Below are 22,190 nucleotides of genomic sequence, written 5' to 3'. Positions count from 1 at the left end.
ATACAATATACAAAAAAAGGTTACACTCTATCGTGCCAAAGCATGTCGAATATGAAATACATGAAATATGAATAGCAAAATGGCTTTTTGAACATTAGGAAAAATATTTGTGAGACGCTTTGCACAGAATTTGGCCAAATAGTGTGAGCCCATCAACCATCGTCAAGGTGGTCTCATTAATCTGATGGGTCCCTGACCTCCCTGTCCAAATGTGAGCACTTACCGAAGGCTAATGTCTGTATGCATGGGTGAATGTGGACACCTCTGTCAGTAAAGCCTATATATGGGTTGGCCGTAACCAAGTGTGATTAGATGTAATTAAGAACCACATGGTGAAAGGAGGAGTGCTCAGTCAGTAAGCTAACATAGAAATGACAGAAACACGACTCTCAAATATTTTTCCTAATGTTCAAAAAGCCATTTTGCTATTCATATTTCATGTATTTCATATTCGACATGCTTTGGCACGATAGAGTGCAACCTTTTTTTGTATATTGTATATGGAGGTAGCTGCTCCTGGTATGCACCTATTCACACTAGTTTCGATGTGCCAGTCATTTTTCTGTCATTTCTATGTTAGCTTACTGACTGAGCACTCCTCCTTTCACCATGTGGTTCTTAATTACATCTAATCACACTTGGTTCCGGCCAACCCATATGTAGGCTTTACTGACAGAGGTGTCCACATTCACCCATGCATACAGACATTAGCCTTCGTTAAGTGTTCACATTTGGACAGGGAGGTCAGGGACCCATCAGATTAATGAGACCACCCTTGACGATGGTTGATGGGCTCACACTATTTGGCCAAATTCTGTGCAAAGCGTCTCACAAAATTTTTTCCTAATGTTCAAAAAGCCATTTTGCTATTCATATTTCATGTATTTCATATTCGACATGCTTTGGCACGATAGAGTGCAACCTTTTTTTGTATACTAGTAGCAGTGTCTGCTACTCAGCAGAGTACCCCACCCGTAGATCTAATTACTAATTTTTAACTGCATCTAGCCCAGGAAATCCTTTTGGGCCTAGTAGCAGTGTCTGATACTCAGCAGAGTACCCCACCCATGAAGCAATCTACATCGCCTGTAGATCTAATTACTAATTTTTAGCTGCATCTAGCCCAGGAAATTCTTTTGGGCCTAGTAGCAGTTTCTGCTACTCAGCAGAGTACCCCACCCATGATGCAAGCTACACCGCCTGTTGATCTAATTACTAATTTTTAACTGCATCTAGCCCAGGAAATACTTTGGGCCTAGTAGCAGTGTCTGCTACTCAGCAGAGTACCCCACCCATGAAGCAAGCTACACCACCTTATTCCTTTCTCAATCTAACCCCCTCGGCTCTGGGGTGTCGGCTCTCCCTCCAGCTCACTCCTTCTCACAGGTGGACTACCGCATGTATTCACAAATCTTTTGGGCCCAAGCATAAGAAGTCGTTGAGGTAATGGATAATATGTGCCCCCTTAGCAACGTCTATGACGACCCATTCGAGGAAGCAATTGAAAGCCTCAAATAGTGAGCAGGATATGGAGCACCCCATGGGCAAACAGCGATCTATGTAGTATGCTCCTTCACAGAAGCAGCCCAATAGGCGGACACTATTCGGAGGTACAGGTAGTAACCGGAACGCCCCCTCAATGTCTGTTTTGGCCATTAGGGTGCCCCTTCCCAACTTCTTGACCCGCCTGATTGCCTCGTCAAAGGAGGTACAGTATATAGTACTGTACTTGGTTCCGCGTCGATGTTGTTGCACCTTGGATGACAAATGGTGGATTAGTCTGAATGTATTGGGTTCCTTTTTTGGCCCGACTCCCAACGGGGATACCACTACATCTTCTAAGGAAAGTGTTCTGAATTGACCCGCCATTCTACCTAAAGATATTTATTTTATAATTTTTTTTTGTCACGACGTCTGGGTGTTGGTAGGCTGATTTTAGATTTTTACTCCAGCCTTTCTTGATTTTAGAAGGGCATGACATGCCTATATCTGTGTCTCCTCCTTTTATTCCTCCATCTTTTTTCGTTTCGCATGACTATATGTACTTGTGACTTTTCCATGTGTTTGTTGTGTCTTCTGAGCGGTTTGTCAGCTTTTGGACATCTTTTAAGGTGTTTTCTATGTGTTTGTATGTGTTTGCCTGCCATTGGTTTCAATGGGGTTCGACGGCCCAATTCGACGAACGGAATTCGAAAACTAGGGGGATGGCTCAACACTAGTCATAAGTATTCATACCCTTTGATTAGTATTGAGTAGAAGCACCCTTTTGAGCTAGTACAGCCATGAGTCTTCTTGGGAATGATTCAACAAGTTTTTCACACCTGGATTTAGGGATCCTCTGCCATGCCATTCTTCCTTGCAGATCCTTTCCAGTTCTGTAAGGTTGTATGGAGAACATTGGTGGACAGTCATTTTCAGGTCTTTCCAGAGATGCTCAATTGGGTTTAGGTCAGAGCTCTGACTGGGCCAGTCAAGAATAGTCACAGAGTTGTTCTGAAGCAACTCCTTTGTTATTTTAGCTGTGTGCTTAGGGTCATTGTGTTGTTGGAAGGTGAACCTTCTGCCAAGTCTGAGGTCCAGAGCACTCTGGAAGAGGTTTTCACCCAGGATATCTCTGTACTTGGCCGCATTCATGTTTCCTTCAATAACAACCAGTCGTCCTGTCCCTGCAGTTGAAAAAGACCCCCATAGCATGATGCTGCCACCACGTTTCACTGTTGGGATTGTATGGGGCAGGTGATGACCAGTGCTTGATTTTCTCCACACATACTGCTTAGAATTATCACCAAAAAGGTCTACCTTCGTCTCATCAGACCAGAGAATCTTATTTCTCATAGTCTGAGAGTCCTTCATGTTTTTTTAGCAGAAACTCTATGCAGACTTTCATATGTCTTGCACTGAGAGGCTTCCGTCAGGCCACTCTGCCATAAAGGCGGTGGAGGGCTGCAGTGATAGTTGACTTTGTGGAACTTTCTCCCATGTCCCTACTGCATCTCTGGAGCTCAGCCACAGTGATCTTGGGGTTCTTCTTTACCTCTCTCACCAAGGCTCTTCTCCCACGATAGCTCAGTTTGGCTGGACAGCCAGGTTTAGGAAGACTTCTGGTGGTCCCAAAATTCTTCCATTTAAGGGTTATGGGGGCCACTGTGCTCTTAGGAACCTCGAGTACTGCAGATATTCTGTTGTAACCTTGGCCAGGTCTGTGCCTTGCCACAATTCTGTCTCTGAGCTCCTGGGCCAGTTCCTTTCACCTCATGATTCTCATTTGGTCTGACATGGACTGTGAGCTGTGAAGTTTTATATAGACAGGCGTGTGCATTTCCAAAATCAAGTCCTATCAGTTTAATTAAACACAGCTGGACTCCAATGAAGGAGCAGAACCATCTCAAGGAGGATCACAAGGAAATGGACAGCATGTGACTTAAATATGAGTGTCTGAACAAAGGGTCTGAATACTTATGACCATGTGATATTTCAGTTTTTCTTCTGTAGAAATTTTTGCAAATTTATTACATTTCTGGGGGTGTTTTTCAGTCAAGATTGGGTGCAGAGTGTACATTAATGAGAAAATATGAACTTTTCTTCATTTACCAAATGGCTGCAATGAAACCAAGAGTGAAAACCCACTGTATATACAAGGCAGGCAGAAAGCACCGCGGTCATAATATATACAGGCAGGCGGAGGGTGTCGGGGTCGTCACACACAGGCATGCGGAGGGCACTGCGGTCATAATATATACAAGCAGGCGGCAAGCACCATGGTCATAATATATACAGGCATGCGGAGGGTTGGGGTCATCACACACAGGCGGGCGGAGGGCATCGTGTTCATTACACACACAGGCAGGTGGAGGGCGTTGGGGTCATTACATACAAAGGCAGGTGGGGGCAGCAGGGGCACTGTGGTCATACACACAGAGGGGGGCACTGGGGTCATCACCTATACAGGTGGGAGGAGCCACGGGTCATCACCTAGACAGGCAGGCAGTGGGCGTTGGGGTCATCACACACAGGCAGGCAGGGGCTCACCTGAAGTGTGCCATGTGATAGAAGCTGGGCTGCTTGTAGAAGACGTCTCTATCCAGGTCCACAATAATGGGGCTGTCTACATTATTACCCACCCAGGTGGGTCCCCCGCTCACATCCAGGGCCAGGTTCCAATCCGTCCAGCCAATTACATGATTATTCAAATCCTGCTGACAGGAAATCATAAAACAGTTACCTTGTATCGTGAGCTGCACATCCTTCACAACCCCACCATCAAAACATTTCTGCAGAGGTTACAGGGGTGGGGGGGTCCGCCTGTCAGTGCTCGGACCATATAGATTGCTGCAGAGGGTACAGGGGTGGGGGTCTGCCTGTCGGTGCTCAGACCATACACATTGCTGCAGAAGTTACAGGGGTGGGGGGGTTCACCTGTCAGTGCTCAGACCATACACATTCCTGCAGAGGTTACAGGGGATGGGGGTCTGCTTGTCAGTGCTCGGACCATACACATTGCTGCAGAGGGTACAGGGGTGGAGGTCTGGCTTTAAGTGCTCAGTCCATACACATTGCTGCAGAAGTTACTGGGGTGGGGTGTCCGCTTGTCAGAGCTCAGACCATACACATTGCTGCAAAGTTTACAGGGATGGGGGTCTGCCTGTCAGTGCTCGGATCATACACATTGCTGCAGAGGGTACAGGGGTGGGGGGGGTTCGCCTGTCAGAGCTCAGACCATACACATTGCAGCATAAGTTACAGGGGTGGGGGGATTCACCTGTCAGTGCTCAGACCATACACATTGCTGCAGAGGTTACAGGGGTGGGGGGTCCTCCTGTCAGTGCTCAGGTCATACACGTTGCTGCAGAGGTTACAGGGGTTGGGGGGTCCGCATGTCAGTGCTCAGACCATACACATTGCTGCAGAGGTTATAGAGGTGGGGGGTCTGCCTGTCAGTGTTCAGACCATACACATTGCTGCAGAGGGTACAGGGGTGGAGGTCTGGCTTTAAGTGCTCAGTCCATACATATTGCTGCAGAAGTTACTGGGGTGGGGTGTCCGCTTGTCATAGCTCAGACCATACACATTGCTGCAAAGTTTACAGGGGTGGGGGTCTGCCTGTCAGTGCTCGGACCATACACATTGCTGCAAAGGTTACAGGGGTGGGGGTCCGCCTGTCAGTGCTCGGACCATACACATTGCTGCAAAGGTTACTGGGGTGGGGGTCCGCCTGTCAGTGCTCAGACCATACACATTGCTGCAGAGGTTACAGGGGTGGGGGGGTTCGCCTGTCAGAGCTCAGACCATACACATTGTAGCATAAGTTACAGGGTTGGGGGTTTTCACCTGTCAGTGCTCAGACCATACACATTGCTGCAGAGGGTACAGGGGTGGAGGTCTGGCTTTAAGTGCTCAGTCCATACACATTGCTGCAGAAGTTACTGGGGTGGGGTGTCCGCTTGTCATAGCTCAGACCATACACATTGCTGCAAAGTTTACAGGGGTGGGGGTCTGCCTGTCAGTGCTCGGACCATACACATTGCTGCAAAGGTTACAGGGGTGGGGGTCCGCCTGTCAGTGCTCGGACCATACACATTGCTGCAAAGGTTACTGGGGTGGGGGTCCGCCTGTCAGTGCTCAGACCATACACATTGCTGCAGAGGTTACAGGGGTGGGGGGGTTCGCCTGTCAGAGCTCAGACCATACACATTGCAGCATAAGTTACAGGGGTGGGGGATTCACCTGTCAGTGCTCAGACCATACACATTTCTGCAGAGGTTACAGGGGTGGGGGGTCCTCCTGTCAGTGCTCAGATCATATACGTTGCTGCAGAGGTTACAGGGGTTGGGGGGTCCGCATGTCAGTGCTCAGACCATACACATTGCTGCAGAGGTTATAGAGGTGGGGGGTCTGCCTGTCAGTGTTCAGACCATACACATTGCTGCAGAGGTTACAGGGGTGGGGGTCCTCCTGTCAGTGCTCACATCATACACATTGCTGCAGAGGTTACAGGGGTGGGGCTCTGCCCGTCAGTGCTCAGACCATACCCCGGACCCTGTATCACATTGCTCTCCATGGCTCTTGTCCCAGAATGAGCCTCCTCTAACAATGATGTGTAAGAAAGCTGCAAGCACTGTGCTGAAGACAAGCAAATTAAGGTCATGGACTAGTGGAGCTGCGTGCTGTGCTCTAATGACTCAAAGATAAACTTAATAGGTTCAGATGGTGTCAGGCGTGTGGTGGCACCAGGTGAGCAGTACAAGGACACGTGTGTTCTGCCAACAGTCAGGCATGGTGGAGTGTCATGGTTTGGGATAAATGAGTGCTGCCAGCTGTGGGGGGGCTACAGTTCATTGAGACAACCATGATGCCAACATGTACTGTGACATACTAAAGCAGAGCATGATCCCCTCCTTCCGAAAACTGGGCCACAGGGCAGTATACCAACATAAAGACCCCAAACACCTCCAAGACCACCACTACTTGTAATGAAACCAAGGGTAAAGGTGCTGGACTGGCCAAGCGTGTCTCCAGACTCCCTGTCCGCAGACTTGAATGTAGAAAAAACGGGAGCAGTACCCATTCACCACATGGCTTATTTATGAAGATCCGGATTCAGAAATAATACTTGTTGGTACAATACTGTAACTTTCTGTGAAGCCGCGGACGTCCGTTGTTGTTGGTCAGAAGCTGATAACTTCACCAGCCCAGCACAAGTGGTCCCTGTCATTTCACAGCAACTCAGGCTATAAAATGGCTGCCTACAGCAGGGACCTATGAACGGCAGCATGAAGCCAGGCGAAGTTTCAGCCAACTTAATGTTAACGAACAAAAGCAAGCGGTAAATAGTGGGCAGCAGATGGCAGCGCAGCAACAGTACACGTTTAGCAGATAAACTATCTAGGATATGCAGCCGAATAGTGATTATATCTGGGAGAGAAGCGCGTTCATCCAGAGAGACAGGCAGCGTTTAAAAAAACTAGAATAGACGCATCGGGATTCTAGAATAAGTATGTATGCATATAGCAGCCACATAGTATATAGCACAGGCCACGTACCAAACAGTATATAATATTGCCCATGTAGTATATAACACTGGCCACGTAGTATATAGCAGCCACGTAGTATACAACACTGCCCACGCAGTATATAGCACAGCCCACGCAGTATATAGCAGACCACGCAGTATATAGCAGACCACGCAGCATATAACACAGACCACGCAGTATATAACACAGACCACACAGTATATAACACAACCCACGCAGTATATAACACAACCCACGCAGTATATAACACAACCCACGCAGTTGGTCACACAGGGTTAATAACAGCGTTAACGGAGTGTGTTACCCGCGGCATAAGGCGGTCCGTTAACGCTGTCATTAACCCTGTGTTTGCGCTGAGAGGAGGGGAGTATGGAGCGGGCGTCGGGCACTGACTGGACGGGAGTATGGAGGGACTAATTTTCGGCCAGGCTGTGGCCGTCGCTGATTGGTCGCGGCAGCCAGGACATGCAGCTGGCGAGACCAATCAGCGACGTGGATTTCCGAGACGGAAGTTGCAGACAGAGACGGAAGTACCCCTTAGACAATTATATATAGATATACAAAATGGATAGAACAATACAATATATACAATTAATAAAATAAAAAGCATACACAAAAGAAACGTACTAAACCTGGTGCCGTAGGGTTCGCACTGTCTCTTCTGAAGGGGAGCTCTTTGTTTTGGGGGATAACGGTACAGACCTACAGCGCACTGACAATGCTTATAGTTTGGTATTTGCTTTTATTAACAAGCCAGCATACAGTTGTGGCCAAAAGTATTGACACCCCTGCAATTCTGTCAGATAATACTGTTTCTTCCTGAAAATGATTGCAACCACAAATTCTTTGGTATTATCTTCATTTAATTTGTCTTAAATGAAAAAACACAAAAAGAATTGTCCTAAAGCCAAATTGGATGTAATTTCACACCAAACATAAAAAAGGGGGTGGGCAAAAGTATTGGCACTGTTCGAAAAATCATGTGATGCTTCTCTAATTTGTGGAATTAACAGCACCTGTAACTTACCTGTGGCACCTAACAGGTGTTGGCAATAACTAAATCACACTTGCAGCCAGTTGACATGGATTAAAGTTGACTCAACCTCTGTCCTGTGTCCTTGTGTGTACCACATTGAGCATGGAGAAAAGAAAGAACACCAAAGAACTGTCTGAGGACTTGAGAAACCAAATTGTGAGGAAGCATGAGCAATCTCAAGGCTACAAGTCCATCTCCAAAGACCTGAATATTCCTGTATCTACTGTGCGCAGTGTCATCAAGAAGTTTAAAGCCCATGGCACTGTGGCTAACCTCCCTAGATGTGGACGGAAAAGAAAAATTGACAAGAGATTTCAACACAAGATTGTGCGGATGTTGGATAAAGAACCTTGACTAACATCCAAACAAGTTCAAGCTGCCCTGCAGTCCGAGGGTACAACAGCGTCAACCCGTACTATCCATCGGCATCTGAATGAAAAGGGACTGTATGGTAGGAGATCCAGGAAGACCCCACTTCTTACCCAGAGACATAAAAAAGCCATGCTGGAGTTCGCCAAAACTAACCTGAAAAAGCCTAAAATGTTTTGGAAGAATGTTCTCTGGTCAGATGAGACAAACGTAGAGCTTTTTGGGCAAAGGCATCAACATAGAGTTTACAGGAGAAAAAAAGAGGCATTCAAAGAAAAGAACACGGTCCCTACAGTAAAACATGGCGGAGGTTCCCTGATGTTTTGGGGTTGCTTTGCTGCCTCTGGCACTGGACTGCTTGACTGTGTACATGGCATTATGAAGTCTGAAAACTACCAACAAATTTTGCAGCATAATGTAGGGCCCAGTGTGAGAAAGCTGGGTCTCCCTCAGAGGTCATGGGTCTTCCAGCAGGACAATGACCCAAAACACACTTCAAAAAGCACTAGAAAATGGTTTGAGAGAAAGCACTGGAGACTTCTAAGGTGGCCAGGAATGAGTCCAGACCTAAATCCCATAGAACACCTGTGAAGAGATCTAAAAATGGCAGTTTGGAGAAGGCACCCTTCAAATATCAGGGACCTGGAGCAGTTTGCCAAAGAAGAATGGTCTAAAATTCCAGCAGAGCATTGTAAAAAACTCATTGATGGTTTCCGGAAGCGGTTGGTCGCAGTTATTTTGGCTAAAGGTTGTGCAACCAAGTATTAGGCTGAGGGTTGCCAATACTTTTGTCTGGCCCATTTTTGGAGTTTTGTGTGATATGATCAATGTTTTGCTTTTTGCTTCATTCTCTTTTGTGTTTTTTCATTTAAGACACATTAAATTAAGATAATAATGCCAACGAATTTGTGATTGCAATCATTTTCAGGAAGAAACTGAGTATTATCTGACAGAATTGCAGGGGTGTCAATGCTTTTGGCCACAACTCTACCTCCCCTCTGGTGACTTGTAGCAGGGCTGGTCATGGGATGTGGCTTGTCTTCAGAAAATTATTGGATCCCCAGCTTCTACAATATCTTTGCCGCTGGAGGTCCTGTATTACTGTCATGTTTCCAAACACGATTTTACCTTTCTATACAGAGGAAACATGGTTCAAGCTGAGGCGATGGGTTATCTCCGCAGGCCATAAATCTTTTGTATCCCAAAATTCCTTTCCCAGCCCTGAAAAATATTTAGATCTGAGAGTCCTCAGTGGTTGATACCTTTTAATGGCTAACTGAAGAGATGGTAACAAATCACAGCTTTCAAGACTACTCAGGTCTCCATCAGGCAGAGAATAACTCAAAATCTGAAGAATCACATATTTATACATGAGGACACAGCACAGGAATTATGCAATATATAAGATAAGTGACATGAAACAGAACTATCATTATGGAAGCGGGATAAACAGTTGTGGCCATAAATATTGGAACAGTTCATAGGAAGGAGTGTGAAAGTTTTATTGTCCTGTGATTGGGGTCTGGTCCAGGATTGTGATGCCCCAAGGTCTGAGGAGCAAATTCCTTAGTTGATGTAGAAAGACCTAAATCCATGTGACACATTCATTCCTGCACTGAGTGGGTCACAGGTTGTCATCAGTTTATACTCACAGACTCTTCTGTCTCTCTGAAATTTGAAGTTAACTTTTAATACAAGTAATTTCATGTCCATGGTGCTGTGATCAGCAATACAAAAAGGTTTGGCCACAGGTAGATCCATTCTTTTTTTCTCTTATTGTGTGGCAATGAGAATTCATCCTAAGCTTTTGCCCTGTCTCCCCTCTATACAGACCCCCAGCTGGACATTTAGTACAAGTAATTATGGTAAGTACACCCCATTATATGTGATGCAGCTGAAAGTATCTGGGATCTTTTAGTCCTAAAGTGAGTTGGGATCTTTATCTTGTCCGTGGCCATTATAAATGGACAGGTTTTAAATTTTTTTCTGGTTGCAGGGAAAGCTGTTGGAGAGGACAGGGATCTTCTGACAATGATGATTCTTAGATTTGGGGGCTGCCTAAAACACAGAGCTTTGTAATGTAGGAGGTGATTCTTTCATATTCTGGTGGCTCTTGTAATCTGGTTTTCAATTGTTCTTGGATGGTCGCCCTGATTCAAAAAGGTCTTTCTGAGGTCACCAAGGTGTTTGTCTCTATCCATGGGGTTGGAACATACCATATTTTTCGGACTACAAGACGCACTTTTTTCCCCCAAAAAAAGGGGGGAAAATAGGGGGTGCGTCTAATAGTCGTAATGCAGGCTTACCGCGGCGGCAGAGGTGCGGGGATGAGGAGGCGCAGTGAGCGGGGTCCCTTTCACCGGTGAGGTGATGCAGCAGCCCAGTAAGCAGCAGAGCCGGGTGAATCCGGTTATCGGTGGTGGCGGCCATCTTCCTGAGGCCGCGCGTGCGCAGATGGAGTGCTCTGCTTCCCGGGGCTTCAGGAAAATGGCCGCGGGAGGCCGCACGTGCACAGGTGGAGAGCACGGTGGTCATTTTCCTGAAGCCGAGTTCGCAGATTTAGATCTTGGCTTCAGGAAAATGGCCCCCACGATCTCCATCTCTGCCATTTTCCTGAAGCCCCGGGAAGCAGAGCACTTCATCTGCGCACGCGCGGCCTCAGGAAAATGGCTTCCACCACCGATAACAGGATTCACCCGGCTCTGCTGCTTACCCAGCTGCTGCATCACCTCACCGGTGAAAGGGACCCCTCTCACACCATACCTCTCACTGCGCCTCCTCATCCCCGCACCTCTGCCGGTAACCACTGCTGCAACCCTCCCATGGACAACAGGCCGTGGCGTCGCCCACCTAAGCAGGAAGGGACCCTGTTCAGGTGCACGCCGTACCGCATCACCCCACCTCTGCCGACACCATGCCTCATGTGACCCTGCTCTGCCACCGCCAGCCCTCAGGTAAGATTCTGTAAATTCGGACAATAAGACGGACCCCCATCTTATAAAAAAATCTTTTTTTCTGCAATTTTCACCCCAAATTTGGGGTGCGTCTTATGGTCCGGTGCATCTTATAGTCCAAAAAATACGGTATATGATTGTATCTGATGGCTTGGCTGTAGACAATACAGTTTTTATGTGTTTTGGATGGTAACTGTCCCATTTAAGATAAGTTGGAAGGTGGATTGGCTTCTGATACAAGGATATTTCTATTTCATTGTTCTGGAGCTTAGTGATCAGGGCTGTGGAGTCGGTAAGCCACAGTTGCGACTCAGACTCCTGGATTTTATCAGGTTCCTACTCCGACTCTGGCTCCTTCATAAATGGCCAATTCGTAACAATAAATTTACTGTTGTAAAATATTAACATCGTGCTTATTCAGTTTCTCACCATCATATAAGTAATCAGACCACTTAGAGCAAAAACTATATTTATTAGAATACAATTAGAATATAGCAAATAACTTTTATAAACTTTTCTAAACTCTTGTAAGTAAATATGCAATAAACACTGTTATGCAGTTAATAAGAAGAAATCTATAAATTTGTCCTCAGAAAAAGTATTGCCTCTGTCAGATCCTCTTTCATGGATGCCCTCAAATCTGATCTAATTATTTTGGGAGCAGAGAATAACCTCTCTACACTAACTTGGGTTGGTGGCAAAGCAGTAACCACTCGGGCAACATCTCTGACCATGTCAGGATACAGAGGAATCGCTTGTTGCACTGTTATTTTTGATGAACGGTCAAATTTCTCAATTTCTTTTAGTGCACATGAAAAATTCTGCTAAAATGTACTGGCTGTGTTCTTTGATGGGGATGACTCTTCTATGCGGGAACGCTTTGCATGGTCCTTGTAATCCAAATATTTTTTTAAATTAAAGTCATCAGTTGATGAGGGTGAAGATGTGGCAGGACGACCAAATTCTTCTTGTTCCTCCTGACTGTTCTGCAACCCTTTCATCCTTACAGCTATTTCAAACAGAGCTTCTTTTCCTTTAGTTAGCTGTTGATCATCTAGAAGAATCTGATGCATTGGGTCTACATAAACAGCTGCCAAAAGAATGTAATTTTTTTTATAGTAGCTCCTCTCTCCGTTTCATTGATGTAGCAATGCCACTTGCAATTAACCCTCCTCTTTGGGACAGGCGAAACATCAGGTTCTTCCACTTCTTTAAGAAAATTCCTGGAGTTAAGTCCTCGGCTTGTAATTTTTTAGTCACTGTAAATGGGTGCTCTAGCAATTTTTCCAGCTCAGTCAACTGATTCCACTGACTTTCATTTAGCGTCAGTTGAGGGTTAGCCATGTCTACAAGAAAGGTTTTCAGTTCATCCAAGCACTGAATCATTAAGTACTGCCCCATCGTGTGGCTTGATCAATAATTGCTCCTTTTCCAGCACATCTCTTCAAAATTGAGTCAACTTTAGGGGTTCTGGCAACAGTAGCCAATTTTCTCACCTTGCCAATCAGTGCAGCAGCATGTCCTTCTTGTAGACTGTCTCTTATAGCCAGCTGTAGGCGTATGCACAACACAGCGCATGTGATGAATGAAAGAACGTATTGACACAGTTTCAACAAGATCATCTAAACTATCTTGTTGCTGTTCATCTGAAGCAACTTCAGTTTGCTCCTCAGTTACAATACTGTGTTCCTCTATTTCAAACATTTCTGTGTCTGTGGACCCAGAATGTTCTTCTAGCTACTGGTCACCATCATTACTCTCATTCATTAGCTTAATAGTACTTATATTTGAAGCATTGTCAGTTAAAAAAGAGCAAGTTCTTTCTGTCGTAAGTTCATAGTCTTGCAGAACCTTTTCCACCAAGACCTGGAGAAACTCACTGGTGTGATGAGCTTTGGTGTCTTTTACTGCCAATGTCTTGGTAACTATTTCATTTTTGTCACAAACAAATCGGACATTGATGGCATAATAGTTCACTCTGTGACGTGTGCAGGCATCCATTTTAAGAAACAGAAAGCATCCCTTGAGAGTATTTTTAAGTTCTTCCTTTTGTTTAAAAGCTTCTTCGATTACTAATTTTCTAATACTCTCTCTCTCTCCAGAGAAACACGAAGCTTGCGGGCCATTTCCCCATTCAGACACATAAAAGCTGGTCGTGAAAATAATGAAATAGGCACACTATCCTTTACAACAAGCTCTATGATCTGTTTTTTAAATGTATCTACTGTCATTGTCACAGTAACTTTGTCATTGACAAAATATCTTGCAACTAATGGCTGCAAAGTTCTCTGCTCCTTTGTTTGGCTGGAAGAGCTGGGCACTGGTTCATTGGTTTGGATGCAGTGTTTCTCATCCACTGCTTTCAGTACTTCTGGATGAAAGCGCTGTAAATGTCTCTTTAGATTAGAAGCTCTGGTAGGAGCATTTTTATCTTTGCCTGAATATGCACTGATCTTGGCTTCACAGCATTTGTTTTCGTCTGGATCATTTGTCATACACTGACAGACATAATGTTTTCTATCTTGAGTGCTGGTGACATGTTCAAATACAGCTGATTTAATGCGACGCTTCTTTGACATTCTCAGGTTTTTAATTCTGCATTCACAATCCAAATAACCATTGTTTTTCCTAAAAACAATTGTACAAAATTATTGCCAGGTCGTACAACTGATATAGTGGTCAGTAATACTGTTATTCCTCATGTACTCACAGTTAACTGATGCAAAGTTTGTTGAAAGGATAATACTTCTTACAGTCTTCCTCTTCTGAGTAGCAGCTGTGAGATGCTTGGAAGACGCACACGTAGTAAACATCTAGTCTAGAGGAGGAGCTTTACTACTAAGAATTTGCAACACATTTTCACTTTCAGTTTCATACATTGTAAGTAGGGGGGTTGGGGCAGCATGAGGTTAACCAAGTATAAGATTAGATAAGGGCAGTGGAGAACAGTGAAATACAAGAAGTAAGAAATGTCTCTATCTCCAGCAGAACTGCTTATCACTGTTGTTCATAGTTTGATAAAACATATATATTTGAACAACATTTATAAAATTCATATGAAAGTTCAATTATGAAATATTAATACATTTTTTTTTTAAAGCTGGAGTCGGAGTCGGTACATTTCTACCGACTCCGACTCCAACCAAAACTAACTCCGACTCCATGACTCCGACTCTACAGCCCTGTTAGTGATGGTGTCCAAAAATGTAATTTCAGTACAGGAGTAGTTGAGTATTAAGTTGATGGTGGGATGAAATTGATTAAATGGTTCATGGAATGTCTTTAGTTGTTGATCAGACTCCGTCCAGATGATTAAATATCGTCAATGTAACGGTGATAGGCCAGAGGCCTGATAGGACATGAGCACAAGAAATCAATTTCAAGCATGACCATGAAAAGATTTGCATACTGTGGAGCCATTTTACTTCCCATTGCGGTACCATCTCCTGTAGCTATATCTTGTTAAAAAATACATCCTCACCCACAATTACTATGAATTTTATAAGTTTCACCACAGAATCAGTATCAGGCCCTGTGTTTTCCATGAAGACTTTGCAGCCATTTAATCCATCCTTGTGTGGGATATTAGTGTACAAAGATTCCACATCCATTGTGGCCAGGATGGTTCCTTCTAGTTAAGAACCTATTGCTGCTAGTTTATTCAATAGGTCAGCTGTGTCCCGAGTGTAGCTGGGTGTATCCTTTACCAGTAGTTTAAGAATACCCTCTACCCATCCAGATACCTGCTCAGTAAGGTGCCCACGCATGAAAGAATTTGTCTTCCTGGATTTCCACATTTTGGTAAGCATGTAGAATGTCCCTATTCTTGGACACTCTGGTGTCAGATCACAGTCTCTTATGGATTTGTCTGAAAGACCAGATACGAACTTGTTTAGTTCCCGGTGTAGGGTCCAACTTCATTGTTTTGTAGTAGTGTGTCCTTAAGTTGTCTCCATTATGACTATTGCACCTCCATGGTCAGCAAGTTTGATGAGGATTTTTGTTGGTTTTCACAGACTGTATGGCCTTTCTCTCCTGGGCACTGATGTTGGATGTTTGTCTCCTGTTAGGCTACTTTTACACTTCCGTCGGTACGGGGGCTGTCGCAAGCAGTTGGCCCGACGGACGTTGTGCAAATATTGCACAACGTGGGTAGCGGATGCAGTTTTCAGACGCATCCGCTGCCCATTGTGAGTTCCGGGGAGGAGGGGGCGGAATTCCGGCCGCACATGCGCGGTCGGAAATAGTGGACCCGTCGCACAAAAAAAGTTACATTGAACTTTTTTTGTGATGACGGTCCGCCAATTACCGACGCATCCAGTGCACGACGTATGGAATGTGTGTCCATACGTCGCGATGCGTCGGTAATACAAGTCTGTGTGCAAAAAACGCATCCTGTGGGCAACTTTGCAGGATGCATTTTTTTGCACAGAACGACGCATTGCAACGTCTTTATAAAGACAGAAGTGTGAAAGTAGCCTAAGTGTCTACGATGGTGGATTTTATAAAGTGTCTGAAGGAGTCTATATATTTATCCAAATGAGGGTTGTGTCCAGGTAGTGTCCAGTCTGACCTCTTCTTGGTTGTCAGGATCCCTTTTCCGTCAGTCCGAGTGTTTTCTGAATCTTCTGTATCATTGGAATATTCCGCCTTAGTAGGACAAAATTAGAGTCTTCTAAAAAGCACAGCCAGCTCCACTTTGTTGGGTTTATAATCTGAGACACTGATGACAGTTAGATGCTTTTCTGTCTGTAATGTAGTCCTGCAATCCATCAGATAAACCTCTTTAATTATCTGTTCACATTAGGTGGTTCCCTTGCATCTGGATCATCTGGAGGTCTTAGCCTTGCTTCAATATTCACTGTCAACTATGAAATGGCTTATAGATTTTACAATTACATATATGACACCGTGTCCTCTCCATCCCTTTGATTTTGTCCTTTTGCTTTGATTCGCTATCTACTAATATTTTGACCTCGGATTGTGACCTGACTTACACCTTTGTCTTTACCCATGGTTTTCGCTCTTGGTCCTGACCCGGGAACATCTGTCACATCATATTTTCAGAAATGTGATGAAATGGAGAACACGCAAAGCATGGTTTCAAGTCACTGGACAATGCCCAGTGTGCCGCCAAATGAATATCGGCCAGATAAATGACAGTATCTGGGACCCACAGGGGTGAAGATATATTAAAAGCTGTGAATCTCATATTTTTTTTTTTTAAACGACACATAGTATGGTTCTCTAAAGTCCAGACCTGTTATGAGTCACCAGAGGGGAGGTGTGTGGGTGCAACTTCTGTTAATAAAAAGCAAATATCAATTTATGATTCTTGTTCAATGACAGGAAGATACAAAGTTGTCTAGGATTGATTCACGTTTTCACTAGGAGTTCTTCCCTGCATAAATCTGCGCCATTTCTGTGACGAGGTTTAGAAAGTTTCTTTTGTTATTCTTTTTATAGTTTATGCAATTGTACATGGTGTAATGTTTTGTCTCCTTTGTCAAATATTTTGCATATTTGTGTTTTTTTTTTTTAAAAACCCATTGCTTATCTTCTGGATTAAATACAAAAAAAGTAATAGCTCTGTTCCTCTTGCTCTGTAAACCGCACCCCTGAAGTCATACGCTACCTGTGAGGGGTGTCCAGTCAGCCTGTATACACGATTGGTTGTGGCAGCTAGTAGCTCGTTATTGTGGAGCTGGCAGTGACTGAACTGGGGTGTGTATATAATAAATATATATATTTTCCAGGAGTTGGAATCAGAGGTGTAAATACCATACACTCACTGTGAGTTCCCCAATAACCGTCCTAGTAGTGGAAGCAGTCGCAGTCTCGCCCATCACTTATCAATCAATTGTGTAATTGTCTTGATGATTGAAGGCAGAAGAGTTGCGTTCTATGACCAAAAAGGTAACAGTGGTTGGATCTGCGTGACCCCCCCAGCTGTGTATTCCTGACACCAACATCAACAACCTGATCCCTGTCATCAGAAGGACGTAGCTATCGATCCCTACAAACGGGGTGACATATGTTTCATATACCTGCAAATAACTACAACCCAGTCCCTACCAGCAAGGCAGCACATCCTCCATATACCAGATATGAGCTGCCTACTCCGAGCTCCCAGCTGTTATTACTCACCTCCATGATTATCCGACTGTAGTGATTTCCCCTCTCCCAGCTTCCCAGCCGCACGCCTTTATCCCAGGGAGTAAAGCCGGCACACGCCTCCGAAGCAAACAGGAAGTATTCTGGGAAGAGCTGGTGAGTGCTGCCGAGGCTGATGTCTGCCGGGACCACTGCATCCAAGTACCAGTGCACTGCAATCCCATGGACATAGCGGGAGGCCTGCATGTCAGACAGGATCTGGAGAGAAAGGAGTCAACACATCTATGAGGTAGCAGAGCCCCACGTACTACGGGACAGAGTGCAGCTCTGGAGCATAATGCAGTGCTCTATGAACCCAGTGACTGCACCAGCAGAATAGCGAGTGCAGCTCTGGGGTATAATACAGGATATAACTCAGGATCAGTAATGTATGTACACAATGGCTGCACCAGCAGAATATTGAGCGCAGCTCTGAGGTATAATACAGGACGTAACTCAGGATCATTACAGGTTCAGTAATGTAATGTATGTACACAGTGACTGCACCAGCAGAATAGTGAGTGCAACTCTGGGGTATAATATAGGATGTAACTCAGGATCAGTAATGCAATGTATGAATGAATACAGTGACTCCACCAGCAGAATACTGAGTGCAGCTCTGGGGTATAATACAAGATGTAACTCAGCATCAGTAATGTCATATGTACATAGTGAGTGCACCATCAGAATAGCGAGTGCAGCTCTGGAGTTTAATACAGGATGTAACTCAGAGTCAGTAACGTAATGTATGTACACAGTGACTGCATAATGTATGTACACAGTGACTGCATCAGCAGAATAGTGACTGCAGCTCTGGGGTATAATACAGGGCTACAGTTTGGGGCATCTCACCACTTTGGCCCAGTATGGCAGCAAGATACGGTTGTCATCTACAATCATGATTTGGACATCTTTGTGAGAGCTGTTGGTAAATGCTGGGCCCAGATCCAAGGCAATGAAGTCCCTCATAAGTTCGGGCGTGAACCCTAAGCTTTGGAAGGGGTAGTCGCTGATCATCCCCGCCGTTGGCTCATTCTCCACAGTCATAGCCCAGAACGTTACGTTATGCTTGGCGTATTCATCCAGGAACCTAGAAGAGAGGAGACAGTCAGTGCTCTGTGTCTCTGCTCAGCACCATGCGGAGGGGCCAGCGGCACCACACACCTGATGAAGTACTGTGCCCAGGTCTTGTAGTATCGCTCCCCGGGTGACCCTTTTAAGGTGCCTTTGCCTGTGATTTTCCCATTGGTCTTCATCCATGCTGGCGCTGTCCAGGGACTGGCAAACAAGGATATGGGTTGGCGGGACAAGGCCTGGGCTTTCTGGATCACTGGGATCTGTGTGTGCATATGTATAAATATGATGACAAGGATCAGCGGCGCCCACGCTATCACCGCTCACCTTTAGCTTCATGTCCTCTTCCTGTAAACTGAATGTGTCCAGCGCGAAGTCGCCATCACTGTCCAGGTAAGTGTAGACCCGCGTAGAGAAGTCACAGCTGGCCATGGGCACCCTCAACACGTTGTACCCGATCCCTTTGTAATGACACTAATTATAACAGCACACACAATACCTCGTCCTGCTGCATCATCATTACCTTCCTCTGAGAAGTATGCGCTCAGCAGCTTGCCCTGAGTCCCCGCACTCAGTGCCAGGATGTTCATGGCGGCCGAGTCAGTCACCGCGCCACCAAACCCCTTGATGACCTGGAAGCGCTTCTTGTCTTGGAGGCTGAAGGTGAGACCTGTGGGGAGAGACTGTTATCTGGCTGCAATTCTCCTTGTATGGGGTAGTACAGTTATCTCTTACCAGACCGCGAAGTCTTTAGTATGGGGCCCCCACTCTCCTGCAGACGCTTCCCAGACCTGCTGGTCTCATACACCGAGAAGTCCCCCAACTTTGGCAGCGACACGAGCCCCAGACTGTCACAGTACGTGGCATTACAGGTACAGACCACTGAGCTCTGTCCAAAGCTCTGTGGCAAACACGGTCGAGACCCTAAAAGAAGAGCAAAGTCTTCCAGAGAAAAGGCAGAACCTCCCACACTATGACCACAGTCGCTCAGCTAAAGCCCCCCACACCACACTCACTGCCACCAAGCTACAACCAAGCTACATCACGATCACCGCTGCTCAGTTGCAGCCTCCCACAATACAGGCAGCACTGCTCAGTTACAGCCGGCCGAACCACAGGCAGACCACTCAGCTACAGCTGGCTGCACCCAACCACCATCACAATGCTACAGCCCCCAGCACCATGACAAGGACGCAAAGCTACAGCCCAACGCACCATGACCACCGCTGCTCAGATACAGCCTCTCACATCAAAGGCACTACTGCTCAATTACAGGCGGCCGCACCCCGACCACCACCACAAGGCTCCAGCCCCCAGCACCACTACCATCGTAAAGCTACAGCCCCAGCACTATGATGACCGCCATACCACAACCAATGCAACTCAGCTACAGCCCCTCGCACAACATCTACCCCTGCTCAGATACAGCCTCCCACATCACAGGCACCACTGCTCTGTTACAGCCAGCCACACCACAGGCACAATACTCAGCTACAGATGGCCGCACCACGACCACCGCCACAAAGCTTCAGCTCCCCGCACCACAACCAACACAGCTCAGTTACAGCTTCTCACATCACAGGCACCACTGCTCAGTTACAGCCAGCGATACCACAGGCACGCCACTCAGCTACAGCCCCCTGCACCACGACCAATGTCGCTCAGTTACAGCCTCCACTGCTCACAGAAAAATAAAAAGCTGCACTCTGGATTGTTTAGAATGGAAAATCTAGAAAATGAGGACTGTATTACTGCCATAGAAAAGAGGTAAGTGCTATATTATGTACATATGGAATTTTGGAAAATTGAAAATGCAATATTGCTATAGGAAAATTTTCAGTAAAAAGAAGGTACCTAGCACATAAATTGGCCAATGTATATTAACCCAACATGCAACGTCAATGTGTACCTTATAGTTGGGTCCCTGTCCTGAAAAAGATACCTCTCTTGAACTAAAAAGCCTACAATATATTGGGGCGGAAGGAACCAGCTAGTTAAAACCATCTGAGACTGATGGGCTTTTTAGTCCAAGACAGGTATCTTATGAGGACATGGACCCAACTACAGGGCACGCATTGATGTTGCAGTTGGGCTCATATACAGTGGGGGAAATAAGAAGATTTTTTGTTACTCACTGTAAAATCTGTTTCTCGGAGCCTTCATTGGGGGACACAGGAAACCATGGGGATGTGCTGCTGCCACCAGGAGGCTGATGGCAGAAAAAAAGGCTAACTCCTCCCCAGCAGTGTACACCCGCCGACTGGCCGGGAACTAACTAGTTTGTGAGAAAGCAGTTAGAAAGGAGGTAAAAAAAGAAATTACCCTAAGGTAAACCAACAAAGACACAAATAAGGGTGGGTGCTGTATTGGTAAGCACGGTACTAATTAAGGAACGGGCCTCTGACTGTGGAGCCCATATGGGTAAAAGCTAGAAAAAAAAAATAGTTTGGTGCCCAATTCCCCCCTTTCACCACTCCCCAGGTGATGCACTAATTTGGCATGCCAAGCTGTCCAATAGAATGAAAGGGGAAGGGTCCTACAGCCACACCTACAGGGGTTAAATACAGGTGTCCAGGTCAGTAACTTCCTTTACCTCCAGCTTACCCCTATGTCGGATGCCCTGATAGAGGCCATGCAGCAGAGAGCAGCACAAGAAGGTGAGCACTGGCTTCAAGCCCTCATTACTGGCCTCGACGCTCACCTCCCTGTGCACTCTCCTGACCCTCTGCCTGTGCCTTCATCCGTGCCTCTGCTGTTGCCTTCCTCCTCTGGGGCACCATCGGCTGCCGCCCCCCTGACCTCACCCACAGCCCTGCTACCCTGAGTTCTGCTCCTGACGTGGCCTGACCTGCGCCTAGAGTCCTTGCGTCCCCGGCCTGACCTGATTATTTGTCCGGCGTTGGGATACCCGGCTCCTCGCCCGAGCCGCACGCCGCCCCTCAGTCATCAGCTGCCGCTCTGAGTACTGTTCCTATGGTGCGGGGGGGCAGGCAGTCTGCGCGGTGCCCCCATCCTCCCAAGCATCTCCGGGTCGACAACAAGGCAGCATTCTTGGCTCCATAACACCTTGGCTCCTTGCGGCAGGCCAGGTTCTGCCCACTTCAAGTCACTTCTGGTCCCCTCCGAGACACTGCCGGGTCAGCCCAGGACCGGTCTCTATCATTCCTCCTGCAGGCGCAGCTACACTACCTGTATGGGGGTACTTCAAGACCGGTCTGAGATCCCTCAACACAGCTGCAGAGCGCGGATTGGTCCAACAAGACAGATCCCGCTGTCCCACTAAAAGACGTTCCTACCGATACCACCGCAGACACAGCTCACATAGGATACACCACAGATCTCAGTCCTCTGGATGGCACTCCCCTTCCACATCGGAATGGTCCGGCGCATCGCAGAGACCCGTTAGGCAGGCTCGGGCGCACGACAAATGCCAGCAGTCACGTGCTCTATCGGGGGCTACCAGCCAGGGAGACCCATCTCCATCTCCCAGGGCCTCCAGCCAATTCAACCATCTGACCAGTGCGGGAGCCAGAGTTCCTCCAGCACCAGGTGCCACTCAGGCTCGGGCACACG

General features: G+C 46.3%; 1 protein-coding gene across 4 annotated transcripts in view; it reads right to left on the bottom strand.

Moving 5' to 3' along the window:
• The window catches only part of GBA1 (glucosylceramidase beta 1), an 80,075-nt gene that overhangs the window by 20,691 nt on the left and 37,194 nt on the right, over positions 1-22,190 (bottom strand). Inside the window, exons 2-8 of one of the 4 annotated variants that reach the window (XM_077255851.1) lie at positions 19,353-19,541; positions 19,141-19,287; positions 18,945-19,078; positions 18,708-18,880; positions 18,396-18,633; positions 17,538-17,762; positions 4,030-4,196 (exon numbers count right to left, since the gene is read on the bottom strand). In XM_077255851.1, the coding sequence (XP_077111966.1) occupies positions 4,030-4,196; positions 17,538-17,762; positions 18,396-18,633; positions 18,708-18,880; positions 18,945-19,078; positions 19,141-19,287; positions 19,353-19,541 (1,273 nt within the window). The remainder of the gene's footprint in view (positions 1-4,029; positions 4,197-17,537; positions 17,763-18,395; positions 18,634-18,707; positions 18,881-18,944; positions 19,079-19,140; positions 19,288-19,352; positions 19,542-22,190) is intronic. The other 3 variants (XM_077255860.1, XM_077255868.1, XM_077255877.1) reach the window with 3 other exon arrangements.

This window comes from Ranitomeya variabilis, chromosome 1 (genome assembly GCF_051348905.1).
Source record: "Ranitomeya variabilis isolate aRanVar5 chromosome 1, aRanVar5.hap1, whole genome shotgun sequence".
NCBI classification, from domain to species: domain Eukaryota; kingdom Metazoa; phylum Chordata; class Amphibia; order Anura; family Dendrobatidae; genus Ranitomeya; species Ranitomeya variabilis.
Note: the sequence above shows the minus strand (reverse complement) of the source record. Positions and strands in the feature narration are given on the sequence as shown.